General features: G+C 35.4%; 1 protein-coding gene across 8 annotated transcripts in view; it reads right to left on the bottom strand.

Annotated features, from left to right (window-relative positions):
* LOC129574160 (uncharacterized) overlaps window positions 1–21831 on the bottom strand; it is a 76985-nt gene that overhangs the window by 32724 nt on the left and 22430 nt on the right. For all 8 annotated transcript variants that reach the window (XM_055455668.1, XM_055455671.1, XM_055455669.1 and 5 more), the window contains one exon: window positions 12482–12632. In XM_055455668.1, the coding sequence (XP_055311643.1) occupies window positions 12482–12632 (151 nt within the window). The remainder of the gene's footprint in view (window positions 1–12481; window positions 12633–21831) is intronic.

The following is a 21831-nucleotide window of genomic DNA, read 5'->3' as shown; positions in this document are numbered from 1 at the left end:
ACATGTGAACGGTGGTTTTTACGGTTCAAAAGTGGTGATTTTAGCACGGAAGACAAGGAACGTCCCGGCCAGCCAAAAAAGTTTGAAGATGCGGAATTGGAGGCATTGCTCGATGAAGATTCGAGTCAAACTCAAGATGAGCTTGCCAGAGCATTGAATGTTGACCGAAGCACTGTTGGATATCGTTTAAGGGCCCTTGGTTTCATTCGCAAGTTGTCAAATTGGGTACCACATGAATTGACGCCAGCGCAAGCTGAAAGGCGTTTAGTGACTTGCGAAATGCTGCTCGCAAGGCACAAAAAAAGAGGTTTTCTGTATCGAATTGTCACTGGTGACGAAAAATGGATTCATTACGATAACCCCAAGCGCAAAGCATCGTATGTTAAGCCCGGCCAACCAGCAACATCACAGCCAAAACAAGAAATTCACGGCGACAAGGTAATGCTGTCTATTTGGTGGGATGAGGAGGGAGTGGTGTATTATGAGCTGCTGAGAAGTGGTCAAACCATCGATGGGCCTTTCTACCGACAACAATTGATACGTTTGAAACAAGCAATCAAAGAAAAACGCACGAAATGGGAGACCAGAAAAGAGACATTGATTTTCCTACATGACAATGCTCGGCCACACATTGAGAAATCGGTCAAAAACTACTTGGAAAATAGCGGATGGGAAGTTTTGGCTCACGCCCCGTATAGCCCAGACCTGGCTCCTTCCGACTACCATTTGTTTCGATCGATGCAAAACCATATGGACGGAGAGCGGTTCTCTTCAGTTGAAGAAATCCAAAATTGGCTCGATGCATTTATAGCCTCAAAAGATGAGGAATTTTTTAAGGCAGGCATCCGTCAATTGCCCACATTGTGGCAGAAGGTCATCGCTTCCGATGGACAATATTTTGATTGAAATGTAATTTCATTTTGGTATTCAAATAAATGTTTGAAAATTTAAAAAAATCGACAAAACTAATTCCCAGACCCAATATTCCGTATCTAGTTTTTTTTGCGTTTTTTCTTCAGTTTTAATGTTAATTCTTGTGACTTTGACGAGCTAATCTGCAGTGAATATCTTTCTAATCAGCGTAAAAATGCTCATCATACGTATTTCTATACACATACAGTTTCTGAGCATACTCATCGGCTGTTTTTTTGCTGCTGAGTGTTAATTGATTTATTGTGTGAGTTTGCAGCGACAAGACGGTCTAGGTCTGATATTGAGGCACCGATGATGACCGTGACCGCGACTTGCGAACGATAATACCCGTAAATAACATGGTATTCACTTACATCTTCGTTCCACTTGGTTTCCACTACATCACAAATTATATTTAGGGACAACGGTCGATACGCTTACACTATAACATTTGAACTTGCAAAAAAAAAACTGAACACGTTTCCCTTTTCCATGCGCGGCACATTTTTAAAGCGGAGTCAACAACGTCGATTCGTACTTTCCCTTTTTACGCCCAAGCGACCAAAGTGGACAATTAATCTTTCTGCAACTGTTTTGCTAATCGCTCGCTCCATCAGCTTATTTTCAAGATTTTGTCCCAGACAACTGCTCTTTGGATCTCTCATATGTATTTGTCGTATCGCGTACCAATTCCCAACATGAATCGCCCTTCAAAATGGCAATCTCGAAATCGAATGGAAGTGTATGGGAAGGGATATTTAGTGTTTTATTGTTTCCGTTTTTTTCTTCTTGCTTCCATTGAAACACATTAAAATTTAACCTTTGAATAAAATCATCGGAAATGAAAAGCACCACATTCATATTCCGACTTTTCCGTGCCGTTGCCCGTACCTCTTGCTTGGGAAAATAATTATTATCTGCCTTATTTTTGACTGTCTTGAAATAGAGACGATAAGGTTAATTTCAGCATACATTTCATCAAAATGTTTGCCATTTGTGCATACTTGAATTAAACGAAAATCATCATTGAGTAGAAAACAATTCGTTTTCATAGAAAAAGTGTAATTTCTGGAAGTTTCTCATAAAGTAAGTGCCACAGGGTCAACAAACTCGAACTTTATCTTGAGAGTTTCAAAGTTTCAACTATGCAAAACTTCTGGCTCTTATGGATCTCAATTATCTCAAATCTATTTTGAATTGTCATACTGCGACGACGACAATGGTACAAGAATAGAAAATAGACTCAAAGACGTGTTTTCTTCGCATGGCTCCTTATGATGAACTAAACAATGTGTACAAAAAAAAGTTCGAGACTAATTCCGATACTTTCACACTGTGTGTACGGAAAAGTGATAACTACAACAATAAACTTCCTGAAGAAATGTCTGCACATCGTCGTGAACATCTCAACATACTAAGACTAAAATTGTAAGTATCAAAACAGACTGAACCATGTGTGCATTCGAAATAGGAAAACATGGTCAATGTAGATAAATAAATAGATACTATCTCTATCTATATATTCGAATTAGTATTGATCTGTTTGCAGCATTCGGAATATCAGATGTTTTCAACAGTCTCGTTTATTAACAGAATGAGTTTGCGATTTGGCGTGCAGCCACTCGGAACCGCAGGTGCGCTTTCAAAATGAATTCGATAATCCGTAATTGTTTACACATATAAATAATTGGTTGGTACTTTAATGATCGCTATTTTTTGTTTCTTCCAGCCGAAAATGTTTTGCTTAAGTCTCTGTTTCACTGTTGATTTAATTCACCTATACAGTTACCGGAGCATGCTAGTTGCACCGATACGAGTGGCAGCCGAAATGCCTAATTTGAATAAATCTCCAATCGTGATCTTTCGCTGAACTCTATTTCGTTTGTATCCATTCACGTGTTAGTCGGATTTATTTCTAAGTCATAGTTTTCGCTACGAATATGCAACGTTGCTTGTGCAATCGTTAAGCTCGTTAACCCGATAACACTGATGTGTTTTTTTTGGTCCTCTAATCTTCGAAATATCTAGAGAGGTGGAAAGATTTTTCAAATTTTGATTGGAGCCATGGTTCGCTAGATAGATTTGCCTGTTGTTATTGTAACCAAAAATACCGACTTTAAAACGCTCTAAGTTATCGGGTTAATATACATATATATCGTCGGCCATGCAGTCGAATTTATGGATAAGCGATACAGTTCACTAAACCAATGCATTGGTCATATGATATACGGTATTTTTAAGCTTCCCAATATGAATAATATGTGGATTGCATGACCATTGCAATTATATTTTGAATCGCCTTTTGCCATTTCGTACGCATTCAAATCAAATATGGTTTCGCTTTGATCGTTCGCAGCATTTCTCGGTTTATATTTTTTTCGTTAGGCTGCATTAATAAATTTCTTGGTGACAAGATGTCAAGGCATGTGTTGTAATGCTGTGTTTCAACAATCAACGGTTTAACAAAAACAGATTAATCCAAAAACAGTTGAAAAATGTTTCAAACGTGCAAATGTGTACCGAATATTTCGAATAATATTCGAATTGGTTGTAGCTGTTATTTTTTTTTTAATTCTTCTTATGCTTTAATTTTCTTTCGTTCAGTAGTTGCAGCTGCATTCAAGTAGATCATTATTGGTAAATTGGAATTGCAACAAAAAAAATGAAATACGATTTCTGTATATCGCGTACAGTACAGTACAGTACACCGTCGACGAATGTCGGTCCAAGCATACGTATACTGCTGTACGAAGCAAAATGATTAAGAATAGTAAACGTCCTTGTATACACCGCACATGGCTTAACGGAAATTGAAAGTTGAAGCAAAAATTATAGCTGACAAGAACATGAGGTATGTTCAAATGAGAAAAGAAAAAAACGAAGAAAGAGGACAACACTATTGAAAAAATTGTAATTGAATAGATTTAATTGAGAGAGGAAAAATGAAGCGAAAACATATAAAAAGCTGCTGGCTATTGCCGGTATAAAACCGGATCTTTTTTTTCAAACACCGATATTATGAATCCATAACTGAATACACGACGATAAAAACAACTACACTGTATGTGTGCGTATTGCTTTGTGCATAATTCTATAATTTTGTAAGTTCATTTACCCAAAACAAATATGTCTTAGTCCTTACTAACTCTGATTTGGCAACTGAAAAAATAGAGTCATTCTAAAATCGTTCAGCCCAGCGCAAAGTCCAACATTCACTGATGTTAATTAACGATTAATTTGTCACTAATTTCCTTTTCAACGCCGTTTTCAAAGCCAATTAACAAGAATGTTGTGGTTTCGATTGAACACAGTCAAATAATGTCGGTTGTTTTACGCTCTAAGTCATCACGCACGCATCAACTTTTTTTCTTCTAAATTTTGTCCGTACCAACCACCAATTAGCACTTTTCTCGAGCAATTATGACACATATCAGCTTCTAGTTTCCATTACGATCATGCTGATTGACAGTTTACCACAAATGATTGATCCGATCAATTTTATTTATTTGAAACCACATTTTGGATTCGGCAATGGTTTTGATTTCATTTCGTCTGCACATATGTTTAAACTCGTTTTCCTGCTTTTTATACACATCATTAATACACTGAAATGAATTTCAATTTTCTCCACACTCAGCATTTAAAAAAGAGAGAGAGAGAGAGAGAGAGAGAGAGAGAGATTTTGAAAATTCGCATGGATTATAGAATGTGTGGAGTTATCGATGGGAAGCACGCTATGTTCAAAGTTTTTGTCTTGTTTTTTTTTTATTATATGTAAAAGTATTTCTCTCGTCGAACGATTTGGCTACACTTTCATTTAGTTTAGGTGTTTTTTTCCTTAAAATTGTGTGGAACTCTCTGTAAATGTTTAAAAGATTTTTTTAATAAAAGAAATAGCAAAAACGCTAAGAGTTTCTGGATAATATAACCAACTCATTAAGCAGTATGTATGAATCTTAACGTGTGCATGCTGATATTCACATAAAAAATTTATCTAAAAACATTGATCTAAATAGACAATTTGTAATTTCTGGCATATATTTAAAAATAAATTGTCGTTAGAATGCAGCCTCTGATACTTTTTTTCCAATAACGAAATGAAACAATTAAATGCACGTGCATGTAATGTTTAATTTTCAACGTCGCTATGCAGTGAAATCCAAATGAAAAACTCCAAGTGAATTGGTAAACAACGGACATTCAGCATAGAAGAAAAAAATCGGTCTACATTGATCTGAAACTGCTCGCTGAAATTGAGGCAACAGTCAAGTCGACCGCGCTTATTTTCAGGTAAAAAGACATATAAAAGCAACACGAAAGAAACTGAAACAGAAAAGTTGCATTGCGGCAAATGTTGATCAGAAAATTATGTTTGAAAGTAGGCAAGAATTTGACCACTTTTTGCGCATGATTGAATAACGAAAGCGATTGAAAAGAGAGAAAAAAAACAATCAAAATATCTTCATACGTAATCGAATGTCCAAATAGTGAACACGCGCGCAACAATGGTACGAACGCTCAACATTCAAACGAGTAAATAGTCTTGCTTTTGCTTTGAGCCAACAGCACGCAGATTAATGGTAAAATCAAATCACCACAGCAGCAGCAGCACACAGTGATATTTCAGTTTAGTATCCATTCTCAATGTATTGCATGCAAGTAATTAAAGTGACCAACTTTACCGCAACAACACCTAAACGTATGCCAAATCCAGTTTCCAATGAATATTTCACTAGATCCGTTTCTACTTTTTCATTGCTATTTCGGCGTCGATTAATTTGAACTAGATTTCTTTGCGTTTATAATTTTGTTGTTTTTTTTCTGTTGGTTACAATCAAACCCATTGATGTGATCGGAAGATTTCAAAAGAAATAAAACAGTTTCTGACTCAGCAAAGAAAATAATATTATCTGTATCATTATTGTTTGGCATTCGCTCAAACATTCACGACAATTGCATGCATTCTTTTTCTCGAACACACTCGATGAGTGCTTAAATCATAAAAGGAAACAACTTCTTATGCTGAAACCGATTTGTGCATTTTTATTTCTCCCCATTTTCTTAGTAAAGCATACATTTGTATCAGAATAAGAAGTAGTTTAATTTTATGATTTATTCATAATAAAAAAAAACGATGCAATTTGCATTCCAACACCTTACGTAACAGTCAGATCAATCACACCTCAATAAATTGGTACTTTATCGTAACGGTATTGAATTGTCTCGGTGCATGGAATAAAAAAGTCATTTAAAGGTAGAATTAGTGGTTGAATAATGTGTACTCACAAGCATGCATACTATATTCCCAATCCAATCAATTAGAACCCAAGGGGAACCTCACATTCACATTTCTTTAATATTCACACACAAAATCAAGTAAAAGAGAATTGGTTGAACTGGGTTCGACGTAAAGTAATGAGGAATGAATGAACAGTCGCTGAATATAAACTAACTGCAATGAAAAATAAGTTCATAACGACTTGTCTGCAGAAGTTCCATATTACTGCCTGAACTTTATGGAAAATAATTTTTGATTTATAGATGTTCGATATGAATATTTGTATGATCATATACATTGGACTATATTAACGAACGTGAATACTTGCACCTCCTTTGACCATATTTTCAACCAAAATGCCAATAAAATATTCGAATCGTTTTCGGCCAACTAGTAATCTATTTCGATTGTATGTTTTCTACATTGAATCATCATTTGCCAAAATGTAAATAAATAAAAATCTATCATGATGGAATGACAAGTTCCTTATGAAGTATGATCGCGGTACAGCTAGTGCATAACTTAGTCAATGGGTTTACCACCACGCTTTCAACTCGGCTATAAATAATTCATCAGGTAATGATGCTCATTCCAATACGTTGCACAAACGACGAAACAATTTGTGAACATATTTTGTTGTGTAGAGTTGGTGTTCGGTGGTATTGAGTAGGATGCAGAATTGGCGAATGGCAGATGACACAGAATCAAACAAATATTGCGATATAGTTCAATATATTCAAATAGCTCACATCGTTTATATGTGTCGACATTGCTCTGTTCAATTCGATGGAGCTCAATGTTTTAGATGAATCACTTGGGCACGCACCCGTTCATTTTTTCATCGTAAATGCAGAATGCGCGCGAAAGTCATCGTGGCACAAATATTTTGGCATTTTCTATTCAGCTTTGAAGCGTGTGTTGTGTGACAGCGGCTCACGCAAATTTAATCGATTTTTGCGCTTTATTTTCCAAGTGAATAAATGTTCGTTCAATTTTGTTTCTATCTCTCTCTCTCTCTCTCTCTCTCTCTCTCTCTTTCGTTTCTTTGTTTACCTTAACGCATTTTAATATATTTTTGCTTTCAATCGCATGCCGCTGGGCTGTTAGTTTCCATGGAAAGTCGTTGAATAATGCAAGAAAAGGTGCCAGTGTTCGATGATCCAATAAAAATTGATGTTATAATTCTGCGGTTAAGACGTTTGCCTTTTGTTTTTGTCACCATTCATCACAATTCATCACCTCATTGCGCACATGTGCTCATATTGATCAACGGTATTGAATGCTGTTGAAATACTATTATTCAACTGAATCACATCGAATCGTTTATTTGAACTGTCAAAACACTGAAATACGCTGAAAACCAACCATAAATCGAATGTTATAAACCACTCAATTACAATATTTAGTTCACATTCATCGATGGTTACGAAAGTGCTCATGCAAACGCAATACAAGTACAACGGTTAATTTTCAGAAAATACACACAAAGCAGAAGAGGGGAATAAATCAAAGGAGAAATGTTCGGTGAAAAAAAAACAATTCAATGCACTTGGATAAACCTAATACTGCGTTCCGCTGATCAAACAATTACCAAAACAAAAACAAAAAACAAGAAACCAAAACGAATATACAAACAGCAGCAAACACACGAAGCCAAAACCACTAAGGCGGCTACTTAATTTCCAGCTCGCAGAATTTATTGAACGTTTCTCTCGTGTATCCAATCTAAAATAAATGATGATGTGAATTTAAATGTTTTACGAGAATTTCGGCATTTGATTTTGCTTTCGTTTTTCAATCAAATCTCAATGATTTATTTTAGATTGCAGCGAAATGTGATGGCTATTATGTTATTACTGGCTACGAATAATCAAGCTATTCCAGGAAAAACTACATCCGAACATAATATCCTCACATAAATAGATGCATTTTAAAGTTGTACATTTCCCGAATCGAATATTTTATAGGTGTATGAGTGTATTTTACTTTTGAAATGATTCCATTAAGAACTAACATCAGTAATATTTATAATTAGTATTCATTGAAAATTATTTTATTACCGTTTTTAGTTTTCCGAAAATTATTTCGTTTGATATTACGGGCCGTGATTAGATTATGTTAACAAAATTGTATATAACATTGACAATTTTCGTCAGAATGAAGCCATTGGGATCTATACTTCTTCTGCTGCTGATAAAAAGGTTTTTCATTTATCATCGAAATCAACCGTAACAAACTAACAACGCAGTGAGTCAGTAATTTCTTGGAACATTCAACAAACACGCAAATCCATTGCGGATTCATTCGTTATGCATTCAAAGTTTAGTTTCCAAATGATTGATATGTCTTACTTTATGATTGTGAAATTTCGAAATAGGTTCGTAAATTTTATTTTACTATTATCTAAAGGTCGTAACCAGGGTTACTAGCCGTGTACGCCGCGGACCGGGATCATCCGATTTCTATGTGGACTTCATTTGAACAATGTGGCGTTTTTGAATTTCATGCAGCAAATTGATTGATGTTTGTTCTGTTCCGGGTACAACTTTGTTAATACCTAAAAATGACAACGCATTGTGATCCATATATTAGGTAACTTAATGTCAACGAAGGAATTCTACTGAAATGTTTAAATCTTGTTGGCACCTCAAAACCGTGAATTTAATTAAAATATTTTTTTTTCCTATCCAGTATTTCAATGTTTCTATATAGGAAACCGAATCCATTTTTGAGCGCATCACATAATGAAAGTGACATTTAAGCTGTTGCCTTTTAATTCAGTCGTATGAAATATCAAAATATCGTGAAAAAAAATATTATGTATGGAGCTCACGAGATTGTGTATCTTGAAATGCATCTTTGTTACATCCTTTTGCTCATTCGGCATCATTTCGAATCTAATTCAGTGCGCAATCGCTTTTTGAAATGTTGAAAGAAGAAAAAAAGTCATTTAGTGCTGGATGTTTGCACATCATACTTATATTTCAATATATATAATGAATGGTACGTTGTGTTTAGAAAATACCAATTGTATGGTAAAAACTGGTTTACCGAAATGTGTAGCGCTGAGCAGGAGAATGGAGCAAGTGGAGTGCATGTTCTGTGTAATACTTTGAGATTTTTAGCTTTGTAAAATACGGTGCAGATGATGTGAATTATGCGATTTGATGTTTGTCGCTGTGCGGTTGGGTTAGCAACATGGGCTCGTAAACTAAATGTCATCAATTCGATGATGAAATCTCTTATTTTACGTTGACTGGGATGCACTTTTTAAAAGTGAGATAAACAAGTCTTGGCTCTAGGAGTATTAGTAGCGTGTTTAATGCGCTGTTAAAAGCTGCCTGCGGAAGATGCATCATGTTTCGTCGAGCTAAAGTTTGAGTCGAAAGTGATTTGGAAATACGAACAAAATGAATTTAAAATGAAAAAAAGCGATGATGATTGACAATGCGTGCGCAATAGTAATTTGTTCATTGCAGCTCATAACTAAGGTGAGTCAAATTCAATAGGCGTCTTGAAATACGTATACTTGCCTCGTAATAAAATAGTGAATGTACTCAGACAAATTTTCAGCCAATTTATTAATTAATTATTATTGCAAAAATATTTCGTAAAAATTGAATGAAGTCCAAAATTATTCTCAATTCTTCTCTTGCTTTCGTTGCAACATTTTCGCATTTGATTTAAAAAAGACTGTCAAGATAAAGTCTCCATACATTTCTTGGGCTGCAAAAAGGAACGCATGGAGACACAAGACTTTTCTTGGCATTAGCATCAGATCGCATCTTTGATCAGTGCTGTTTTAATTCTAAACAACATTTCAGGCTTTGAAAAAAAAACTCTTTTTGTTGGTCGTGGGAGAAAACGCAAACAAATTAGAATTACATGCGTCAACATGGTCAATGGTAGTGGCGAGAGAAATTCATTTATTCTGTACACTCACAATTCATCAATATGCCAGTGCTGCCGCTACTATGAGAGTTGTTTACGCGTTGGCATGCACACATTTTTCCTACCCATTGCATTCAAATAAATAAATATACGTTCCCAGTTGTTTTCCAAACCGTGCAATCCGTTCTAAACCTGGCTACTATTTGAGATAACCATTAGATATTTCGCAATTTGATTGATATGTGAACAAATTTCTCAGTTATCAGTAATTGACTCTATTAATACGCATGTTAATTGCTTTTGTTTTCTGTTTAAAAAAAGTCATTTTGGTGTTCACTTCCAATAAAATGCGTTTTTTTTGTTTGTCTGCAAGACTGTGGGTGCATACATCAGACGACACGATTGATTAACACCAGTTGTGGTGTACGCTCATCGAATTAATGTGCAAAAGTAATCTAACGGTATATGCATAGCAATATGCTATTTCACCATTGTACATGTCATTATAACGCATGACAAACATCTGGCCGTTGCTTTCAATGATAAATGGAGTGCCCATTCGCACCGCTGTGATTGTGCCGATATTATGAAATGTATATAAGTATACATGAGTAAATCGTTAAAACAGCCGAAAAAATGTCAGCTGGCCATAAATACGATGATTATTTAATATTTATCATGTAAATTTGTGTACGATAATTTAAACTGCGCTTGTATCAGCTCTTAGAAAAAGATGAAAAAAAAAATCACACCGAGTCAAACGAAATGAAGCCGTTCAATATCTCACTTTTGTTGGCTCAAGTATTTGCGGCAGTGAAAGATGATCCGTTCTACGATTGCATCAGTGTCCGAATATTCACATTGTTTTTTTTTCCTCGTTTTCATTTATTATGAATGTTCATGAGTTGGTTTTTAACCAGCGAAATATCATGTGAATGCGATTAAATAAATACGATACGCTTGGTATAATGCCATTTTTTGGAACAACAACTAAATGCTTTATGCAAGTTGCACTGGGATCAGAGTGTTTCTTCTTCTTCTTCTTCTTCTTCTTCTTCACTACTCTTCTATGCGAAAGACGACAAATGTCAAAAGAATGGTCGTTTTTACATAGCATCCAAATGTCTGAATGCTCAATCCGCTTGTCTTTTCACACAAATCAACGGTGAACCGCATCTCTGAAATGCAAATCATCATTCTACACATAGACAGTTAAAGGTTGTTTCGGTTTTTCTATTCGATTCGTAATTCGAGGCGAGTAATATAACATGATTGATTTATAATTTGGTATTCTCTTACTCTGAATGTTTTCGAGCGAGTGCAAAGCTCCTCTGACATTATCAAATAAAATAACTTCACAGGCCAAAGCAATTAATACAATAAAGTGTTTTATGCATGCATGCATGGAAATAAATTCAAATTGTCCCATTCATGGAGTCAGATTTCTTGAACCAAAAAACGAAAAGAAAAGAAAATAAAAAAGCTAGACCTTGGCAACAAGAAAATTCGAACCGATTTGAACAGCCACATTAAGTGTAGTATGGCAGTTCAAATTGGTTCAAATTTAACGTGTGAGAGAAAAAAACAACAAATTGCACTTTAGCATTTTAATACAATATAAGTAAGTTGCGGGTGCGAGCGCTCGCATTGCGATTATGAAACCTTCTCGTGGTTGAAGATAAATCCATAGTCTCATGTGCCTACTTGGAATTTAGACAATGGAATTTTATCGTAGATAAATATTCTATGCCGGCCTATTTGAACAGATGATTTGTACAGTACCATTATTAAAACCGGTGCCGAGAAATGAAATGAAAATCAATCTATAATTGTTGGCGTAGGGTTTTCAACTCCAATTTTTCCACATGATTCTCCGCGTTCGTTTTTTTTCGGATGTAGATTACATCTTCAATGAAAACCATTGCACAAGCAGCAACAGGGTTTTAAAACATCTATGATAAGGCAAACTGTATTGTTACTATAAACAATGTGAAATTGTGGATGGGGCGGGACCGCTACACAAAAATCACTGTGTCATAAATTCGCTTAAAATCTGTGTATTTTGAAAGCGATTCCCATAATTAATAATTCACTCATTTTCGTTATTGTTTTACTTTACTTACAAAATATATTAAAAATATAGCGCAGCGAATGGCGGGAAAACGCACATAAAAGGTGTTTCAATTTCGTTATTTCACTTGCATTGAAATTTCTCATATTTTCCCATGGCATATGTATACAACAAGTAGGGGACATGAATAACAAGAGTGCACTTTTTTCTCTCTTGATCGCTCGCTTTATGCGATGTCACAATCCGTGTTTGGATTGTTATCATTGTATTTCGTCAATCATGTCTCAATCAGTGTGTAAAATACAGAGAAATGCATCGGATTTTCTCACCTTATAGAGCTTATCTTTTTGATACCAAACATCTTCTTCTTCGTCTTGTTGCTGCTGATATTGATGTTCTAGGTTCAGATCATCTCGCGAACGAGATAAAATCTTTCGACGTGAAACCATTTCCCGCGGTAAAGTTTCCAATGGACCAAGTCTGAAATAAAGCAAAGAAAATTGTTATTAAATTGCTTTCAGTAAGTTTTCTTTCTGATTTTTATAAGCGTTATTGATAAGTTTGGTGATTTTTAAATAGCGTGGATCATTTGCTGTGTCGATATTTAGAGCATATGCTTGTCAATGTGATAACTTCTGATAGGCGCTGAATTATGTTTTCTTGTCATTCCACTATCTAGATCTTTGCCGTCACAGCAGAATGTCAAATTTGTTACAATCCCTACCATCCGGATTTGAAGATAAGATCAATTTGCAGATCGACTGATACCAAGTGATCTTATATTTCTTTATTGTTTGAACTTTTTTCAATGTAATCGATTATTTTTGCTTCAAACTAATGTCATCAACTTAATAAACATTGTAAAATGAAATCAGAAGTGGCAACGTCACATATAGTCAACCATTCGCGCCGCTTTCGTTGCACATCTCTCTCTCTCTCTCTCTCTCTCTCTCTCTCTCTCGTTCTCTCTCTCTCTCTCGTTCTCTCTCTCTCTCTCGTTCTCTCTCTCTCTCTCTCTCTCTCTCTCTCTCTCTCTCTCTCTCTCTCTCTCTCTCTCTTCAACAAAAATGCCATGCTGAAGTATAATTGAATGAAGAGGAGAAAAACGAAACAGCATTCGTTCAAGACCACCGAACAAAACCACCATCAATGCGAGGTTCAATTTAGAATTAAATTTTTTACCAATAGTAAATGCAATTTTGGCCGTTTACAAAATGTGTACTTCATGTGCTGTTAGTTGTTTTCTTCGTGGGATTTTATAGGCCATAAAATCGATGATATTTTCATTACGCTTCTTGAGCACCGAAATTAAATTTTCGTTACTGTTGCCATCAATTGGGCTCCGTTCCATGATGCTTATTGTTTGAAGTGGGAAATCGATGCATAATTTGCTAATGTGCAATGGCCCGCATGAAAGAAGATCGAGTATGCAACAAAACAATGATCAACAAAATAGTTGAAGTCAATGCTGTAGTATGCGAGGGAGGGAGAGAGAGAGCTAATGCAATTCTAATGCGAATGAATAAAGTACTAAACAAAAACCGAATGCAAAGACATGAAAAAAGATGTGAAAGAATATTGAATGGCATTCAGTTCGAAAGAATAAAGTATCGCGGCCTGCGAACGATATAAAAAAATGAACGAAATTACAGCACATGAAAAAGAAGAACCAAAAAAAGTGACAAGAGAGCAGGCGAAACAAAAAGTAAAATAAACAAAAAGTGAGCACACTGTATGTATATGTAACAGGTATATGCGATGCAAACATCACCGAGTGCCAAACCTTCATCATCATGTTCTCGTTTTTCTTCTCTCTCTCTCTCTCTCTCTCTCTCTCTCTCTCTCTCTCTCTCTCTCTCGTCATTTTCTGTTGCCAGTTTGGATAGTCGTCGATATTTGTATTTCTTTGTTGTTCTTCGTATACTCGGATCTTTTTCCTCTTGTAGTCATTTTGGCATGATGAATAGTAATTGTGGTGTTTGATGCTTGCCTAAACATTCAAATGAATTCATGTGTTGCACAATGTTGCGCGCGCGTTACATTTTTCTTCTTCTCTATTTTGCTTCTGCCTGGCTTTTCGTGGCATCCTAATGAATTATACTTCTAATAGCATTTTAATATAATGTGTGCTATAGAAATGAGAGACAAAACAGCGGAACACCATCATCGCACTGGTCGTTGTTCGAAAGGGCGTAAGAGCTTAATAGCATTTTAACAATGACGTGTTATTATACATCATCCATACTACAGTCCAATCGACAGAAATTCAGAAGACGAAACGAAAGAAAAAAAAACATAGCACCAAACGCCGTATTCCACATACATTCATCACATTTCGTTCATGCTTCTTGATGTTTTCATTGTTTTCGTGTCTTTGACTCCATCGATTCTGTAGCCGTCAATAGAAAAACCGTCAACAACTTTTTCATGCATAGTTCAAGAAGTTGTTCGAGTGATCTTAATTCGGTAAATGTTAATGAAATCATCATTACAGTACGATGCACCGTATGATTAATGAATACGTGGTGTTTATGCATTTTGCATCCGATTTGAACGTCGAAACCAAAATTAAACTGTTATACCTTTCCTGCGCTACTTAGTCGTACTGGCTTTTATGCCATTCCAGAATGGTGTGACCTTAAGTGAATATGAACAAATGAACATATTTCATTTGGATAATTTTATTCGCGATATTCAGAAGAAACTTTTTCAATTGCCTAAAATTTGTAATAATTTTTTTAGTAATATAGGTGTCTAATCAAAATTTTGATACCTTGCAGTAAGAAATATTCCAACTATAACAGTGTGAGAGTACTGTATCGGTTAAATCAAAATAAAACTAAATTATTATCCAAAATGAAACGCATTTGGTTTCGGGTTAATAAATGTATTCAATTAAGTTCTGTTATTGAATGTATGAATGGTGAGTTTAGACTGAAGTCAGTTGACTTCTTACAATTGTGGTTGATTGAACTATTGATATTTCCCCTTGAAACGCGCCAGTAGTGGTACGTTCCAGTAATCTCACCTTAGAACGCACTCATTATTTATTGTTTGAATGAGATTGCGAACATACGCAAGATCGAGCGGTCTACACAACTTCTCAAATTCTTAACTTTTGCCCCAACAACAAAATTCGAATGAAATGTTTACCATTTGAAGAAGCTCTTGTGGTTAGTTATCTCACAGATGTCAACAAACTTTACTCCTCGTAATACGACAGCGTTGTTTATTTGCGTTTTTTGACACTCAAGTTTTGGATGACTTTGATAAATACTCAACGAAATGTGTTATCTCCAGAAGCTGTTTTAATTTAACTACATATCACACTTTTTTGCTTTTGCATGCTCATACTAACCACAATCATCTCTCAATCACTTTATTCCCAATCCGTTTGAATCTGAAAACTTATTTCATGTTTATGTATGCGACCAGAATAAATTTTGTACCGAATCGGTTTGGATATTCTGTATCGACAGTTTGATGTTATTGTTCAGTGTTTTCAATAACATGAAACACAAGAACAGCAAATATTATTTCGCCCCATATAGAGAAATTGTAGGAGAAATTTGCGTGGTTACATTGCAAACGATATGTTTTCATTTCAAGAATTATACGAATAGATTTCAGAATTGAAAGAAGTATCTTCAATTTATGTTCTCGAGTGTGATCCGAGTGCTAATGCATTTAACACCCTACGGTCGTGTTTTCTAAAAAAAAAATCATCTGTTCAACGCATGTATGCCCCATAAATTTGTCCATACAAATTATCACCATCATAAAAATGATAGAAACAATGTCAACATGCATAAGCAATTAAGGACGATAGCATAGAACAATTTGTGTTGTCCGGTGAACAAGGATCAACATGGAATGGCAAACTTAGCAAACGTCGAGATTGATTGATACAACACCATTATATTCCGATACAAGAAAATGTTGTTCGCTTATCTTCCGACTTTGATGTAATTGTTTGGCTTGGCCGTTTTATTCTTCGCTAACGCACCTTTGTGTAGGCGTTATATCCATCGATTCAAAGAACATTACCGGAATTTTCGCTCAACGGCAAGAGTTGCTGTCCCTTCGAACACGAATGTAAGAATATATGTAAACAGTGCGAATGCATGCCCATGGTTGCGAACAGACATATATACTGTCTATATTCATTGTTGTACATTCTAATGAATCTAGACATGATTAACCACAGCGAATAAATAAAGTCATTGGCAGAGCTGGTGGTGCCCACACTGACACACACACATACGTATCCAGTTGTGCTGCATTCAACACGGTTCTTCGTTTACTACGAACCTTTCTTTCATTCAATGAAAAATTGCTATCACTTTTTGGTGTTAATATTGTGTCGCATTATTCCGTAAGCCAGTATACCAGACGCTCGTGGCATTAATTTATGATTGAATGAGCATTATTTTATTCCATTGATTTGATGATCACACCAAAAAAACGGTTGGCATGACCTTGCCTGTTTATGACAAATTTCAAATCAACTTTGTAAACTACCGAATATCCGTAGCCCATTTATTCATTTGGCTGTTCACGTTTAAGTCTTTATGGTGACAAAATTGAAATATTTCTAACGTAAGTCAATGTTTGAGTTTCCATCCTAAATCCTACACAACTATTAAATGATGTGGGAAAATGTGAAAGAAAAAATCAACCAAAAAGTGTGAAAGTTACCAATGAGACAATTGACTTTATTTCTTCTAATTTTTCATCCTCTTACATAAGAGGTGTGTAGATTGAAACGTTACTTTCTCAACGCTGCATTGTTGATCACTTTTCTCGATACGAATATCTGATATAGTTTTCTCTTTACTCAATGATCTCACCCATTTATTCAACATACACATAACCAAGACAAAGACAATTGATGCCACAAATTGTAGGTGAAGATGATATTCCAAAATTATACTCAGAGATTGAGGATATGGAGCGACAACAATGTATCTTTCTACTGTGCTCATGCACTGTATGATCGCTATACAGTCAAGCGATGACTGTGTCCTACAGTATGTTTCACTCAGCCTCTTTTACTTTTCCGACATTTTTGTGGACAGTACGCTTCGAGTACATGTAAAAGGCTGATTGATCGAAGCAATCTTTGACAGCCAAAAAAAGTACCGCTGTTACACGGGTTACATGAATGCCAAACATCTACAGAGAGGAATGTGGTGCGTATTGCTTGTATACACAAATATTGTGTGGCTAACTGCTCAGCTCTTACAAAATCACAAACAAAAGAACGAATTTTCGAGAGAAAAAAAACCAAACTTTAAATTCACATCAAAATCCAATAAAATAACAATTAAAATATTTGAGGTTCGTACGGCCCATTTCGTCCGCTCTTAATCAGACTCGTTGCGACAACAGTCGGAGAATATGCCAACAATGTAATTACGTGAAGCAATGTAATCGATTTTTGGGAATTTCATTACGCAACATCGAAAACTGAATTAATGACAGCGATGAAATGTATATGCATTTTTCTTACACTGATGGTGGCTATTTCGAAAACATTTTCAAGGAGCAGATTGTTGATAAATAAAACGAAAATGCCTTTGGGGAAAAAAAAACTAAAAATATAAATGAAATGCAATATAAATTTTGTACGGGAGAGTAAGTAAGTTCTGGTCTTTGTAATAAAAGGCCAGCTGATAAGCTGTCTGTGATCTGTTGCGTTATATTTCGCATTTAAAAAGTGTCGCATGTTTATTGGTTTTCGATTATTATTTGAATTTGTGACAAAATATAGTTTGTTAAGTATAATCCACTGTTGTGATAATTAAGTTGCAGAAATTGGTCCGTCCAGAAAAGAAAAAAAAACTGAGCAAATCGAAACAAACAGACGCGACAATAAAAATAGTAGTGTATTGAAAGTTCTGTTAGACTGTGCTGTACTGTAAAATCAAAGGCAAAACATGTGAATGCATTTTTTTAAAGTTGAAAACCTGCGAATCAAACGACACATCCAGATTGCAAACACGATAATTATTTGTAAACACAATGCGACGTATATAAAAATAGTAAAGAGCCAACGACAACAGAGAGGAACCGAGTAAATAAATAAAACAAAACGACAAACCAAGACACATTGTTTGGCAGTGAAGCACGAAGTGTTAACAAGCGACTAATAATAGTTTGGTTTTCAGCGCGGCTTTACAGCCGGGTGAGAAATTTATTTCAATCGTATATGAAATGCATACAGAAAAATGCTGCAGTGTCATGGCCCAATATCTTCATTTTCATCGGCAAATTGTTGCTTAAAAGTAAACCGTGATGACTTATGCATTCTAATTTACGATTTTCCCATCCTAGCTGGATGATTGTGTATGCTTTAGAAGTTGTTTGGGAATGGAAAAAAGAAGAAGATAAAAAAACAAACATAAAAACAAATAACAAACAATGAACTGATTAGCATTCAGGTGATAGGATAAGATCTGCCTCTGAATTGGTAACACTTTCGTTTTTCTTCTTCTCTCCAACATGTTACAATAATACAATTTGTCATTTTCCAATTTCAAATTTGAAAGTAGACTTTTCGCAATGAATATTATTATGGTTCATGAAATTCTTGCCATCACTATCACCATTGATATCATTATGTAATATGAAATTAATAAATGTACAGGGAGCCCCGCGAGTATATTTCGTTTTTATATTCATCCAATGCAGTGTGATCCATGCAGCCAGTCATCCAACCAAAACCAACAACAATAATAATAAATTGGTGTGATTTATATTATAAGCTGTTGTGCAAAGATAAAGGCCGCATTCAAACACCGCATGAACAAAGCTCTACAACAAAAATGAAGTATACAAGAAATCCTGGGTCCACACAATCAAATGAAAGAATGAACAAGAAAACCATTTACTATAAAATTAAAAACCCATATAACATGAATGTTACAAGTTGGCCTTTTTCCGAGTCGCCTTCCCAAATACGTTTTTGGTGAGTGCGTTTTTGTTGTTGTTGCTGTTTGTGTGCCCAAACGATTGCCACACGTCACACAGCGTCATTCACTACATGATGATGAAAAATCAAGTTAAGCCAAGGGAATAATTGATGCAGCTTATCGTTTGTAATCCGAATCAGTCACAATCATGCGTTAGCCAATTTGTTGAGGCCGACAGGAGGCTCAGAGCGTGACCACTATTGAAGCAATGTAAATGATGTGTGAAACACACAATATGATTTGCGCACTCCAAGACTTTGTGCGCATCGACTTACGGTGTAAAGGCAAGTCAAAACACACTTCAGTCAAATGGTCATTAAAGTGATTCACTTATTCATGAGAAATTTCTTTTTTTCTTTTTTCAAAAACAAATTCACATCTTAAAAGATGTGAATGCGTTCCAAAGAAATATTCATAATTCTTCCACCTGGAGATAAACTCTGCAGAAAAACTCTTTTTTTTTGCAAGAGATACATCGATGTACCATAGAGTGTGTTGCTGGTGTATGGTGGTAAAGAATCTGGTTTTTATTTTGCGTTATAACGCATACGTTCACACAAAATCGTTCAAAGAAATTAGTGTGCACACCACACGCATACACACACACATACGCTATCTTAAGCTGAAAAAGTGTCATTCAGGTAGTCACAACACTTTGCCGTTGGCTACATCATATTTAATATCCACCGAATCAAAATACCAAATGATGATTATTAATGAGATGTGTTGCGTTTCCATTGCGTTGAAATAAGTTTGTTGCACAAGGAAATTGTTTATTAATAAGTGCCATCACCACCATCACACATCATTGACGGCTTAGTGGAGTATACATCAAATAAAGTCGCACACGAAGAGATGCAAGAGAGAGAGAGAGAGAGAGAGAGAGAGAGAGAGTGAGTGAGGAAGGGGGGAAAAATGTCGCCAAAAGCTGTTCTGCGGAATGGGTTCATATGCTCTTTCAAAATAGTGACAAAATCATGTGGTTTAAGACTCACTTTCAACGATATTTGTCGCAAATGGTATAGGTTGCGCCGTGCAAGTGAATTGCTGTTCACTCACTGAGCCAACCGATTTGGAGTTCATCAATGGAGAAAAAACAAGTTGTGTGAGGAATACAAATGGCATTGTCCCCTTCTTAAGCGCAAAGTTGAAAATTGGTTACTTATTAAATATAATAATGACATATAAAAACCTCCATCTTATTACATCATCGAAAGCTGTTTTGCAGTTGCATTATTTGACACCGAAAACCACCCAAGCCAACTAATTCCATATGAAAAAAGTTAATTAGATAGACTTTTGGTGAGCAATACAAAAAATGAACATACGAATTTGTTTGTTTCGTACTAATCAATTGACATCATTTTATACAGATCAAGCTATTTTTATCAGCATTCATTCAACATTGGGGTATACAGAAAGCCATGTCTGTGTAGTTTTCTGAATAGTTCTGAAATGTTAAGAATTCTACCACGCAATGCTGAATGGAATCTCCTTTGGAGCTTCGATAGTTGGCTATTCAAAGAGGTCTACAAAATTGTGCAACGTTTTTCTTCCTCTATTCTCTCAAAGGATCTTCGAAAGATTTACTTAAAAAATTAGAAAACAAACATAGATACACAGAGACGTAAGACACGAAGCCATGTTGAAAAATAAACAGAATAAATATTTAGAAAGTAAGTAAGCGTGAGTTTTATGCTATGCCATAACACCGAGTTACTGGGAAAGGCACTTTAATTATTGAATGACATTTGTCGAGTTCACTCTATGGCTGAGTGTCTATCCTCCTAGATGCCATTGGTATTTTTGCATACCACAATCTTGGAGTGTTGAGACGAAGAAGTGATGATGATGATGATGATGAATCATTATTTATATTTACGTCCGACGCGCGCTGTTTGTCAATTGCAAATCAGACGTGTAATACAATTCACAAACACATTGTTTGCACATTTCATCGAGTGCTTGATCGGTCGATGCTTGTAACATCTTAGCAAGTACTAAGAATCTCTCTACTGTGGCACATCTCTCGAACGCAATCGGACTGACATGTTTCCGAAGTATATGCACTATTTAGTGCTGATCTTCCGATTGACATGACGTGTTTTTTTTTCTTTCTCTCTTTCTTCTTGCCTTTTACATTCATCGAAAGTGCTCTATTGTTGGTCTTCGCCTCCATTGGTCGACATGTTAATCAAGAGTGTAAACAAATTTAAACTTCAAAACTCACACACAAATGGCGAGAAAACAACAAAAGTGATCGTAAAATAGAAATATGGTATGTGTCGCGATTGATGCAAATGCCGTATATAGTTTATAGAGATAGATGTAAAAATTAAGAAATAATTTTGTCTTTTCCACTTCATCCAAAAGAGAGGAAAAAAAACGAAACAAAAATATGCGTTTAACTATTTACAAACAATCAATGGCAATGACATTTATGCGATGAGCGGTGAAAGAAATCGACCGCCTTATAGATATACCAATTTCCACCTTGAAACATACGAACATGCTAATACTAACGGTTGCGTGATTGAATTCATAAAAAATGTCACTGAATTTGTTATGGAATAATAGATAAATATTGTGTCAATTGATTTTTTTTTAGATACAAACATGGAATGAAAACTTGCATCTTCTTTATTTGCAAATCAAGTCATAATCGAGAGAGAGAGAGAGAGAGAGAGAGAGAGAGAGAGAGAGAG

Source organism: Sitodiplosis mosellana, unplaced genomic scaffold (genome assembly GCF_009176505.1).
Source record: "Sitodiplosis mosellana isolate CC-2019 unplaced genomic scaffold, AAFC_SMos_1.0 Smas_scaffold_6150, whole genome shotgun sequence".
NCBI lineage: Eukaryota > Metazoa > Arthropoda > Insecta > Diptera > Cecidomyiidae > Sitodiplosis > Sitodiplosis mosellana.
This window is presented reverse-complemented; position numbering and strand designations above follow the sequence as displayed.